This window comes from Penicillium odoratum (genome assembly GCF_028828045.1).
Source record: "Penicillium odoratum strain IBT 22623 chromosome Unknown utg000004l_segment0_segment0, whole genome shotgun sequence".
In the NCBI taxonomy this organism is placed as follows: Eukaryota; Fungi; Ascomycota; class Eurotiomycetes; order Eurotiales; family Aspergillaceae; genus Penicillium; species Penicillium odoratum.
The window spans coordinates 2,631,074-2,643,958 of NW_026643146.1; the positions used below are offsets into that span (position 1 = coordinate 2,631,074).

General features: G+C 48.7%; 5 protein-coding genes across 5 annotated transcripts; 2 read left to right on the forward strand and 3 right to left on the reverse strand.

Annotated features, from left to right (window-relative positions):
• Positions 1–920: 920 nt before the first annotated feature.
• Positions 921–2,480, forward strand: N7520_005257 (uncharacterized protein; the record flags this gene model as incomplete). Its single annotated transcript, XM_057139191.1, has 1 exon — positions 921–2,480. One exon carries the CDS (start codon positions 921–923, stop codon positions 2,478–2,480), a length of 1,560 nt encoding a protein of 519 aa, XP_056997398.1.
• Positions 2,481–2,833: 353 nt separating this feature from the next.
• On the forward strand, positions 2,834–5,702 carry N7520_005258 (Zn(II)2Cys6 transcription factor; the record flags this gene model as incomplete). Its single annotated transcript, XM_057139192.1, has 6 exons — positions 2,834–2,960; positions 3,011–3,088; positions 3,148–3,704; positions 3,781–4,070; positions 4,114–4,503; positions 4,562–5,702. The coding sequence occupies 6 exons, from the start codon at positions 2,834–2,836 to the stop codon at positions 5,700–5,702; spliced, it is 2,583 nt and encodes an 860-aa protein (XP_056997399.1).
• A 168-nt stretch (positions 5,703–5,870) lies between these two features.
• On the reverse strand, positions 5,871–7,943 carry N7520_005259 (glycoside hydrolase family 154 protein; the record flags this gene model as incomplete). Its single annotated transcript, XM_057139193.1, has 1 exon — positions 5,871–7,943. One exon carries the CDS (start codon positions 7,941–7,943, stop codon positions 5,871–5,873), a length of 2,073 nt encoding a protein of 690 aa, XP_056997400.1.
• Positions 7,944–8,838: 895 nt separating this feature from the next.
• Positions 8,839–10,588, reverse strand: N7520_005260 (uncharacterized protein; the record flags this gene model as incomplete). The annotated part of the gene is made up of 2 exons (XM_057139194.1): positions 8,839–10,221; positions 10,277–10,588. 2 exons carry the CDS (start codon positions 10,586–10,588, stop codon positions 8,839–8,841), a joined length of 1,695 nt encoding a protein of 564 aa, XP_056997401.1.
• Positions 10,589–11,412: 824 nt separating this feature from the next.
• On the reverse strand, positions 11,413–12,115 carry N7520_005261 (DNA-directed RNA polymerase II subunit RPB7; the record flags this gene model as incomplete). Its single annotated transcript, XM_057139195.1, has 4 exons — positions 11,413–11,422; positions 11,479–11,648; positions 11,697–11,777; positions 11,867–12,115. The coding sequence occupies 4 exons, from the start codon at positions 12,113–12,115 to the stop codon at positions 11,413–11,415; spliced, it is 510 nt and encodes a 169-aa protein (XP_056997402.1).
• Between the last annotated feature and the right edge of the window lie 770 nt (positions 12,116–12,885).

The window sequence follows — 12,885 nt, forward strand, 5'->3', positions numbered from 1 at the left end:
ATTATTTGCTTCACGATAATCTTGTCTTGCTCTTTACTACGCGGGTACTTATGCTTTTTGGTGGCCACCGACTGCCCAGTCCCTGAAAAATCGGTCCTCTCGATAGCTGAGTTCATACTGAAGTGCCTACTTGAAATTACAGTTGTATTTAGTATGACAAATTGATTTCCCACGATATTGGTAAGATTGCCTTATATAACGTACTATACCTATCAATCAATATTTTGTATAGATCGGATTGATACTCGAAGTCGTTTTGTGTACCACAGGCATCGTTCTATATGTACTGGTTTTATGGTCTAATTGGATCAACTACTTATTATAGAAACCATATCTCCTGGTATTTTGTAAATGCTTGCTTCACTCAATAATTATCATTCTTTATCAGAGTGTTTATCACGCTTGAATTGGGGTGATCTGTAGTAAACCTAGCGTCAGGATCCATCTAGCGTAGATTTGACCTTTGGTTATGCCAAACTCATCCAGAATGCTGATAAGCCAGATCCTCCGACAATCCCATGACTGCCCTAATCAACCCTTTCCGGATAACTAGGCGTCCGGGGTACCAATAGCCCGATAATCCGCTATCAAATTAAGCACAACCCCGCATTTCGGCACTTGGGGAAAGTATCAGATCAGATGAACTATGCCGTGAGGAGCTCGGTTTGTGGGGGAATCTGTTGGATGGTCAAGCCACAGCTCGCTAATGTTGTAGATGCTACGTTCCAGGGTGGACTGGGGTTTTCGTTCGCCAGCTGTACGTCTCCCGTTATCGTAGACTTCTATAAAGCGGAGGTTTCCTTCCGGCCTCTATTCCCTCCTGTGCTCAATATTTCTAAACATCGCTGACATCCAAGTACGCGGTCAATAATCAAGACTTCTTCCTTTTCCCACAGAAGTCATCTTTGTTCCATTCTATAATGTTCCACGTCGACAAATCTGGCGTCCGCGGAATTGAGGGTGTGACGCTGCGGGAGACAGACCAGCGGACGCGGTTCTGGTGGCATTATCCCGGCTTGCGATCTCTTAATCTCCTACTTCTGGGCTGTATTGTCTGTGACATGACCAATGGCTACGATGGCTCTATGCTCAACGGCCTGCAAATCATCGACCAGTGGCAAGACGCGCTGGGCCATCCGAAAGGCACGCGCCTAGGCAACATCACCAGTGGTACCCGCTACGGGCAACTCGGTGCGCTCCTCGTTGCGGCACCCATAATGCAGCGGCTGGGTCGACGGCTGTCCATTATTATCGGATCGTGCATCTTGCTACTTGGCGTCGCGCTGCAGGCTGCGTCAGCCAGCTACGATATGTTTGTCGTGGCGCGTGTGCTTATCGGCTTTGGGAATACAATTCAGAACATGGCTTGTCCCATTCTGGCTTCTGAGCTTGCTCACCCTTTTCAGCGCACCCAGATCATTGGTATCCAGAATACGACCGGATCACTAGGTCAGATAATGGCCGCTTGGATCACATACGGCACCTCCTTTATGGTATCATCATGGGCCTGGCGCCTGCCCTCACTACTGCAGGCCGTGTCTTCTATCTTTCAACTTGTCATGATGTTATTTACGCCTGAGAGCCCGCGATGGCTTGTGCACAAAGGACGGCGTGAGGAGGCATACCAGATCCTCGTCAAGTACCATGCAGAAGGGGATCACTCCTCACAGCTGCTTCAATTCGAGATGGCAGAGATTGAGGCAGCTATCGAAGCAGAGCAGGTGCAAGCGCGAACCTCGTGGATGGAGTGGTTCCGCACGTCGGCCAACCGGTACCGACTTTTCATTATCGTGACATCCGGGTTTATCATCCAGTGGTGCGGCAACGCGCTCATCACGTACTACATCAGCCTTGTTTTCGAGTCAATTGGCATCACCAGCTCCAAAAAGAAGCTGCTCCTCAACGGTGGTATAACCATCAGCGGCTTCATCTGGGGCAATGTATGGTCGCAACTGGTGGATAAGATGGGGCGACGGCCGATGTGGCTGACTGGCATGTCGGGTATGTTCGTCGCCTTTCTAATGATCACTATCTTCACGGGCGTGAACGCGAGTATCGGCTACACCAACGCGGGTCTGGGAAGTGCCACCATCTTCGCCATCTTCCTTTTTGGATTCTTCTACAAAATGCCCGGCTGCATGACCGCATCGTACGTCGCTGAGATCGCACCCTTTGGCCTCCGTGCTAAGGCATTCGTCCTTAATGGCTTCGGTGACGCGGCGGCCAATATTTTTAGCGGATACACGAACCCTGTTGGACTTGAGGCTATTGGATGGAAGTACTACATTGTTTGGTGCTGCGTGCTGGTTAGCAACTTCACCATCATCTACTTTTTCTACCCTGAGACCAAGAAGCTTAGTCTTGAGGAGGTGGGCCAGCTTTTTGACCAGCCGTTGAGAGCTGTGGAGGCAAAGCTGGCGAATGATGAGGCTGAAGATGGGACACCAGTGACCCATGTTCCAGTGAAGACGGTGGAGTGAGATAGGACTCCATAATATTCCTCTATTTGTGTTTATTAAGGCCTCGGAACACTAAGTGCTGATTTGAAGGTTTGGATCATGCAGGTTATAGTTATTGTTTAAATTTATGGCATTTTGAGGAAGCACTGGGCTTTTTTATAGTGAAGAGATTTTCCCAAGCTTTAAAAGATCCTAAATGCGGGGAAAGTTGCGGATAAAGTAGCCTTTCTCCTATCACTTGTTTACTCCCCCGCAACTCGCATGGCAATTATCCCGATGCCCGGTCTCACACTTTAAATCAATCCCATACTGAGAGCTAAATTATTCTGGAATATCGGACAAAAATGCATGTTTCCCGGCGGCCTGGGGCAACGATGGCCGGCGTATGCGAAGAGGAGGGACTTTCAGCTGCTGACGACCTGCCTGCCTGTCAGTCATGTCGACGGAGGAAGCTCAAATGTTCGAGACAAACTCCATCCTGTGCACAATGCGAGAGACTGGGTGGGTAATGAGATGATTCTCATCAAAATAGGAGCTGACCGTGTTAACAGCATTCGAATGTGTCTATGTGAGCAAACAAAAGCCCGGAGTCAAAACCGGTGCCGTCGACAGCCTCGGTCGGAGACTAGGTAAAAATGTCTCCCGCAGAATATGAAAAGCTCCTGACTGTCGGAATACATGTTTTCAGACGTGCTTGAACGAATTCTCCTAGACGAAACTGGCAGGCGTAAAGCGCAACTCGCCTTCCTGGACCTCGACCCGGAACACGTCGATGAGAACCAATTTACAAGTCTCCAGAGCCAGACCTCCGACAAAGAAGCCCGAGTGGTCGAATCGGCAGTATCACCACGTCATGCTAGCCAGAGCAACCACAAGAGGAGAAGAACCAATTCTGTTAATCCAAATCTATGTGAGGATGATGAAATACCTCCCCTACCTCCTTTACCCCTTTTGGACGCCATCGTCAACGCCCACTTTCTTACGGTCCATCACTGGATTCCCATTCTTCATCAACGTCGGTTCAGAGCTAGGCTCCAGGATCCCCAGGAAAGAAGTCGGTTGTCAGTACTTCTCCACTCGCTTGTTGCTGCCGCAATAAAGTACGTGGAATTAGATAAATGCGGGCTTAGCCATGAAGATGTTGAGAGCCAGATCAGGGTATCCAGAAGGACTGTATTACTCCATGCCATGCAGTCCCTGTCGGTCGAGAGTATGCAGGCTCTTGTTGTTCTCGCTTTCGACTACGTAAGCTGCCTCTTTTCTTACCTTGCTCTTTGGGGTTCCCCATATTTGACCTTGCTCCTAAGTCTCTGGTTTACAGATGGGATGCGGAAATCCTTCCAAGGCGTGGCCAATCATTGGCTCCCTTACGAGAACGGTCGAGTATCTTCAATTAATTGTCGAACCGGCGGACCTACCTTTGCAAAAGCAACCGCTTCTTCGCCCCCTTATGCTTTTGCCATTGCCGCGCGATTGGACGGAATCGGAAGAGCAGAGGAGGCTTTTTTGGAATGTTTTTCTCCTTGACAGGTTAGACAATCTTAAGACATGCAACGAAGAATTCATGATTGACCCCATCATTGCAGAGTTTGCTCAGTCACTTCCGGGTAGGTACTTTTATTTTCCAAAGCCGCAACGTTTCTAACATAAGCAGCTGGCACACATGCCTGACATCGAACCATGTCCAACGTCGACTTCCATGTTGTGGAGCACCATGGGCACGCGAGGAAGCGGTTTTGACTCCCTTCTTCGGTATATGGAATAATTCCACGGCCAATATTGGCCGGTCTATAGCCAATATCCCAGCGCTGTACGAGTCCTCTTCTAACAGTAACTACAGCCCTGGCAGTGCCGCCGGTGGAGGTAGCGGAGGTGATCAGCTGGACACTTCGAATCTGGGGGCATTTGCATATTGCATCGAGGCCACCGAAAACCTCAGCCAAGTTACGTCCTTCTTTCTGCAGCAGAGTATTGACTTTGGAGACACTCAACAGGTCAAGAACTGGCTGATGAGGTTCAAAGAGCTAGATCTGCGGCTCGTCCAGTAAGCTTTCGCACCTCCCCGTTTCTTTTTGTATGTTATTGACTTAATGGTGATTTAGTTGGAAGATGTTTCTTCCCCATCAATGGAATGACTCTGATGTCTCCCGTGACATATCAGTCGTTAAGATGGACCCTAATTTAACACTTGCGCACTTGACACACAATGCCGCCATGATTCTGCTGCATCAGCATGTTGCCTACCCTCCTACGACCTGGTGTGGCGTGATCAAGCTGCCCAGCGCCTGTAGCGCCGAGACTTGCCAGCTTGCTGCTGTCGAGATTGCTTCCATAACTGATAAATACTTGTGCTTCATGGGAGGCATCGTCAATAACCAGTTTGCCTTTTGCGCTTTTGTCGCAGCCCGCGTACTTTTAGCGCATTGGCTCTCTGCTCAGGAGACGGGGGATCCTCTGGCGTACGAGTTCTTTAGCCTCATAGATAGCCTAAGAAATATGTCGCGCCGATGGATGGGATTTTACAGTCGAGAAGGGACGAATATGGGTGATGGCGATGGCAACAACGTGGGCCCTAGTGGGTCAGATATGATGGCCAAATATGCCACACAGCTCCAACTCATGCACTCCCAATATGCAGCTGGCCTTGGTGCACACAGCTCGGTCGGTGACATGCTATCAGACTCAAGTCTGGATGGCCTTCTGAATAAGCAGCAGAACATGGCAAACGATGAACCATCCCGTCCAGATATAACTTTTCCGTCAATGTCGGATGTAGATCCGGGAGCCATGATACCAGGTTCCTCGAGTTTCACACCTTACATCCATCCAACGGGCTCTCTACTAAAGCCACCGGCCCATCAGCATCCACCATCTACATATGACTCCCAACACACGTTAATTCGCTCGGGTGATGTCAGGTCACGGCAGCAATCGCGTAACACACAGCGGCGAACGCACTATGGTACGAACACGGCAATGACAGGAGCTCCAAGTACAATGATGACAAGCTCACCTTCGACGGCAGCCGTGGCGGGGCTTATGGAGTTGGGTATGGATAGCAACAGGAGTAATAGGAATAGCGCTGCAGGCGAGGATGACGAGCTGACAGCCATGTCACATATGCTGTTGGGTCAGCAATTTCTCGAGTTAGACCGTGTTATCACTTTGAATGGGACGGACTTTTTCGGGTCCTATACATCTGGTGATAGTGGTGGGGTTTTGTCTTATGGTCTTGATAAATAGTTCCTAATCCTGCCCAAGTGATCCCAAAATACTGTACTGTACCAACTAGTTTCTCGATTTCTATTATAGTGAAACGGATCTGCCCTATTTCTATCAATACATTACATCTTATGATTTCCAATTAGAAGCTTGGTATTTCATAGAAGCATGGACTAGTCTAGATCGCAGTTAATCGGCCTGTGACGCCTTGAGTGCCTCAACGGCATCGCCCAGCTGAGGCTGGTGAAACCATCTTTTAAAAAGCTCTTCCCTTGTGATATCATTCTTTCCATTAGCAATGGCAAATACCGCCGTCGCAATAACAATTCCTCCACCTGGTTGAATCGTAACTTTGTGTTGTATAGTTGGGATAAGAGCGCGGGGCTCTATTAAGTTTGTGTTTGGGTCGGATTTCAAGATTTTACCTTCAACCACAGTCCCTGAATCAAGGGAACTCTTGAGGCCACTAACACCAGCTCGACTAAGGACAAGTGAGCTGACATCGGTTTCCAAGGTTCCCTCATGCTCAGATCCACTGGCCCAGTCTTGATTCAGCGCCACCATCTGCCGAGGTTGTTTTGCTTGAATCGCAAAACCTCCTTCAACAAGGATAAGGTTCTCGCTATTTGAGTTATGGTTTTGACTTTTTATGCGGTGGATTCGGACGTGCCAATCCGGCCATTCATCACAGGGTGGGATAAGAGTCGTTTCGATTTCGAGCTCGGCTTTTTTCCAAGGCTTCCAGGTACTTTGAAGACAATTGAGTTCCACTCCGCCAAGTGAGATATATTGGGCATGAGGATTTCCTATTGTCTCCCACCTTGTGGTCCATGTGCAGCCATCGTCGTGGCTGATGGCAAGCGTGTTATCCGGAGCAAGTTGGGCCAACAATCGTCCGGTTGGAACACTAAACCCAAACGCAGAAGAATAGGCAAATTTGCTATACTTTGCTTCTGTTGCTTTCAAGGGCCACATGCAGAATTGACCCCCTGATAGCATAAAATGATGTTGTCCCGCGCGGTGGTGACATAGGATCTGAGATGGGGCGGGTAAATATTTGACTCCGGAGATGGGCCTACACTCAGGCGATGTGGAAAACAGAGGGTGTGGAGCTTCGGCCGCTATCCAAAACTCATCGTTGCTTTCTAATGCGAGAATCACAAAGCTTTTCATGGCCCAGTAAGGAGATTGAGGAGAATTGTAAGCCTCGCACATGAACATGTTCGGATAAAGATACCCAATTGTCAAGGTTCCATCCGCCGCGAACATTTGAGAAGAGTTCTTTGCCCACCATCTGAGATGTCGTAGCAACATTCCTTTCACAAATGCCGGGGATGTGTAATGGTTTGAGATGTCATAGCATTTGGCAAGGGCGAAAGCTGCGTAGAATGCACCCATCGCGAATCGGTAAGTCAACGATCTGCCAAAGGGGATAGCGGCGCCTTCTTCATCAAAGAACCTCCAGAATTGACAGGCAAATTCTGTTGCCTGGTTTCGATAATGAGCGACTCTTTCGGGGTCGGATTTTTCAGCAATTATGCAGTAGAGTAATTGGCTATACTGAATTGCAAAGCTTCCGGAATAATAATCGGCTTGGCGACCATAGGCTTCTTGACCAGAAAGAGAATCATCTCTCCAGATCCCATCAGCAGACCACCCATCCACTAGTTCAAAGCGATCAAGCATGGAAAAGTCATCGTTGATATACTTTTCGACATCTCCATATGGCACTCCACAGACGCGAGTCAAAGCAAGATTCGCAAAGATGCGAAACCATCTCCAATTATTCTCTGGCATAATCTTCCCATTCAGACCAGAAAGCCAATCAAATAAGTGAGAACGACTTCGATCAGAAAGCCTTTCGTAGAAGCTCTGAGGCGCAATCAACAGTGCGAATGAAATCGGCTCAGCCTCCACCATCCGCTGATCCCAGTCTCCAATAGCACCCCAATACTCAGGATGTGTTGGGTCAACTCCATTGGCCAGGCCTTCTACCAAATATTGAATGTAGCGGGTGATTTCTGGGTCGGTTGAAGAACTTGCGGCTGTGGCTGCTGCTGCGATTGCCCAGATTGGGCGCGCATATCCTTCAAGCTGTGCAGCATCTTCGTCAAAGTGCGCGGCGGAATGAACAGGTAATTGAACTCGTGCCTTTCCGGGTGAGAAGTATGGCTCAAGTGCCCTTGTCAATGCCTTTGTTGCATTGAGAATATCTCTCCGGTCATGGAAATGATTATCGGAAAATCCACGAAGAGGAGGCATTGTAGGTACTTCTCTAGTGGAAGAGCCTTTGGACTAATATAATTTTTTAGCCAGGTAGGGTTTGCTGCGAAAAGTAAAAGTATTGCTTTGATATGTACGGGGGCTCTACATCTGCAACATATGTTTAAATAAAGCCTTACAGCAGAAAGGCCTCGAACTGATAGCAAATGAAGAAAGTGAGTAACTTTGTTCATCGGAGCATTCAATATCCCGAAAAGCGTAGTTTCACTCACCATATTACCCCGGATCCCGGATCCTCGCAGTATGGATTCCTCCGACGCGAAAACAGCACATAGAATACCAGCTGAGATAGGAAAGGCCTGATTCAATGCGTGCAAGAAGGTTTGACTTTTGAGGGATCAAAATTTAGTAATTATGAAATTTATTTCCCAAAGCTGCTAGTCATGACTAGTGCCTAATAAGTTCTGGTGGGCTTACTATACACCGTCATTGGAGCTGACTCAGTGTAAGCATGTCCTTGCTAACAAGTAAAGTAATCATGAAAGTATCAATTGCACGAGTGAATTCCCTTGCATAGTGGTAATCTGTACAGTAGAATTAAAAGCAAAACAAGCCACAAAAGACAAAAAGATAAAGGGACACCGGACCTGAAGGAGTAAAAGGTAGAAGAAAATAAAGACAAGGTGGATCAGGAACCTCTAACACAACCCACATCAAGCTAGCTAATACCGGGATAAAAGGTAGTAAGTCATAGCAAGCTGTAGTGTCCTCGGGCTCGATTGTGTTGCTTGTTTAATGGGTATTGATACATATAGCTCGTGATTAGAAGCGGCCATGTTGTCATACAGCTGGATTTAAAGACATGGACGTTAGTCTCGTGCGGACTGGCCTAGGCTATTGAGCAATAAGCCCAGGTACCTGCGTGAATAATTGTTTATTCGTCGCCATATGTCCAGGTCGGCTGGTTACGACGAGTAGGGTTGTGCAGTGCCGTTGCGGTGCGAATAGGTTCAGGAGATCGATCATAGTCATCCCATGAAGCCTCCATCATTTTCACTGATTGAATGTGGTCATGGGGGATGTTCTCGATGTCTGTTTTGGGAGCAGGAGAGTCTCCCATCTTCCAGTGAGTGTCGAAGTTCTTCTGTCGGTTGGTATTGTTGCCTGGAAGTGATAGGTGCGCTGAGTCCTTGGTCTCCTGTTCGCTGGGCATGGCTTCACCGTTGTCGTCGAATAGGCGGTTTTGGTACAGACCCTGGCCGCGGCCTTGGTAGGAGCTGATGACACGCCCGTCATCTTCTTCCTTGTCCTCGTTCATTTCGAAGTGTACATCTGCGTCACGGCGAGGCTTGAAAACGTGGTGGCGGGGCGGGGGCGTCTCGATGTCCTCATCACTGTAGCCAAAGTTACGGGCCTTCTCGGTACGAGGCTTCTGTGGAGTGACAGTGTCACCGAAGTCCCACTGGGACTGGTTACGCGATTTTCCATGTTGGGGCTTCTCGGTCACCTCCTCATCGGCCGCACCGATGTCGAAGTGGTTGAACCTAGTCGGATTGCTCTTGTATGGGGCACGGTCGTGGTCCAGGTTATCTTCATCATGGTCCTGAGTGTTCACAGCATCACCTTTTGGCGCAGCTCTTCTCTTGGTCTCCGTGCTGTTGTCGGCACCGATCTCGAAGTGGTTGAACCTCGTCGGATTGCTCTTGTATGGAGCACGGTCGTAGTCCAGGTTATCTTCATCTAGAAGCTCCCGGGATTTTCCACCCTTGGGCGCAATCACTCTCTCGGCCTTGGAGGGTGTGGGAGGAGCCTCCTCGTCGATGAAAAGATCGGACAAGTCGCGGGTGGGAGGCTTCACAGCTGACGGCGCATAAGGGCGAACGGTAGCAGTTTCAGCCTTGCTAGGCGACAGAATCTCAGACAAGGACCCAGCCCCATATGGATCCTTGTGGTATTTCTTGCTAGGAGAGGCCGGCCGCGGGACGTGTAATATTTCCTCCTCATCTGATTCGCCTTTCGTGGGCGAGAGAAGATTGAACAAGGAGCCGGCACCGTGAGGGTCCGTGATGTGTCGCTTGCCAGGGGAGCCAGGTCGCGCAAGAAGTTCCTGAGAGGTATTCTGGGATGGGGTGAAAGCCGGAGCGGATTGCGCATTGGCGGCTGATCGCAGTAAACGGGTCTGCTCTTGACCGGCGCGAATGGGCCAGCTTCGGCTACGCGCTCCAATAATTTCCACCTCCTTCAAGAGAGAACCTTGGTCCCAGTAGATGCGGACCTGTTGAATTTCGCGTTCGGCGTTCCAGTGGACGATGTGGAGCTGCAGGAAGCTGCATTAGCACTGCTGCAGGTCATGGGGATCTCGGGGAGTTTACCGTGGGGATGGTGACGACGCGGTCGGCCAGGAAATTATCATCCAACGAGGGGAGATAGGCCCCGCCGCCCTCTAGGAACTCTAGTGTTGTCTCCATATCCAACACCAACGAGTCGGAAGCCTCAATTGAACTGATGACATCCTCGGACTTTTTCTTGACAATGCTTGATTGGCGCGACAAATGGGTCAATACTGAATCTTTGCCCTCGAATTTGGTGGTTGAAGGGACATAGATCAGCGAGACATTGGCGGCAAGCTTAGCGGACCTAGGGCTCGCCAGGAAGTTGCGATATTCAGTTTGAAAATAAGTCATGGTCAGCCAGTACCCTGGATGTTCACGCAAGGGAAGGGGAAAGTGTATCAAAGGAAGAACGGGAAGGATATCAGGGGGAAATTGAGAGCAACCGAGGGGGAGATTAGACTGTCGTCACGAGGCCGAGACTGAGGACTTGAAGAAAGAATTACTCTGCAAGGGACTGATCCACCAAAATAAAGATCCAGTTGTTAGATGTACGCGTCTAAGCTGATGCAGGTACCCGGTACCGATGGAACCATAGAAACTAATAGGCTAATGATGAGTACAGGGTACAATGAAATCCAAAATCCCCAAATAAAACAATCGCGCGCACGGGGAACCAAAGAAAAACACGCCGGTGTTTCATCTGGGTCTGGGTGAGCCCCAGTTGGAGCCACGGTTTTATGATCCCGCGTCTCTCCGGCAACTATAGAGTTCAACTTTGAATTCCGAGTATAAGAATGAGAATTCTGTAAATTCTGTAAAATTTTTCAGTATAGTACAGATCTCTAGGATTTCGCATGTCAAGGGCAAGGCCAAGGGCAAGGAATGGTTTCCCAATGCCTCGATCCTCGGCATCATTTCTCCGGGCACCTGCGGGCACCAGATGTACTCTCCACAGTCTTTTAGGTTTTTTAGTATGGGGTCGTCACTCGCCAACACAAAAGGGCATAGTTGCAATGTATCTGGACATTCAAAAGTGCCTAATCGCTAGATCCCTCTTGGATTGGTACCATGTGCGATTTAACTGCCTCGCTGTGATAGGGACGGACACCATCTCACGTATAATGATGATGTATTATGGTGGGTAGATATTGGGTATGTTGCGGCTCGTAGACTCATTACAGCGGTCTATAAAGAAATAGTGTAAGCATACAAATCATCCGATCAAAAGTTAGCTCACTTACCCAAGATAATCCTCCTTAATCGTGCCAATGGCGTTGATGGCGGCCACGTCTGGCTTCACACCAAGAATCTTCAGTCGCAAACTTGTACCCTTTTCAATCACCTGGTCTGCATGGTCGGTGTATTGTGGGGGAACGGTGTTCGGCTCCCACTTGATGTCGGAGGGGATATTCTGGTTTGCAAATTAGTAGTGGTCTTCAAGATGCGCATAGATCCATACTTTTCGAGCAATGAAGACAGATAAAGGACCCGCCAGTGTGAAGATGCCGGTGGGCTTAACGGAGGTGACAATGGCGTCGACCTGATGGTTTCAGTGTTAGCAAAAGCTTGGAATCGCAAAGCCAAGACTAGACTCAATCCAGCCGGGGCCAGGTCTCAACCTCCACATACAGTTTCACCCCGGAATGGCTTCCAAATGATTGCACGGTATTTAATTGTGTATTCGGCGTGGCCGCTGGAAGGCATTACTCGTCCTTCGCCAATGTCGACCATATCCATCACACAGATCACGAAGTGGTCTCCCGTACACCGGCCTTCCTCCTCCTCGTTGAGTCGAGTAATAAGATACTCGCGCATGTTGGGTCCGAAGTAGGATGGGTGCAAGGTGATGACCTTGGCTTCTTCTTTGAGGAAGAACATATTTGCGAAAGCTGACGATGCGATCTAATGTGTGGTCAAGGTGGGAAGCTTCGAGATGGTGAAGCGGGGAGAGTAGCGGAGGAAGTGGCTGTGGCAAGCCTGTCAGTCGTTGAAATTGGGACTCGCAAGGAAATTCCGGGGGATCAATAAGTGCTGAGACTGCGCGCGGAACAATGCGATGATTCAATTGAGGCTGGAGGTTACCGAGTCTGCTGTCATGACCTAGAGATAGCGTAACGATAGGAAATTTCACGCTGATAAAGGACTGGGTAAAGGTTGATGAGCAGGTGCAGAGTCTGCCTGGTATAATGAGGCAGATCGCAATACTGCGGGCGCGCTGGAGCTGCTGACGATTGTCTCGGGGTTCATGGCGGGCAGATCCAAGTCCAACTTGGATTTTGGTCATGTGACCTATGGCTTTAGTTCATAATGTTCGAAATATTCGACATCATTTTATTTTTTGATCATGAATGTTCTTAGTTCTTTAGGTAGCACGAATTGATTGACTTGAATCTGGTTATCATATTCAAGGGATTCTTAATATGGTGATTATGCATCACAACCTTGGAACATTCAAAATTCCAAGATTGTCGGAAGAAATATATTGCATGAATCGATGCTACGTACATATATTTCCTGCAAATCCGAACCACAAGCGAACGCAACGTTGTGAGAATAAGTTATGTAGGAGAAGAAAGCTAATGCCTAACATTTATTTACTTACGTCCACAGTATATCTCACCTAAGTAGATTTTTGGTCGTTTTAGAAG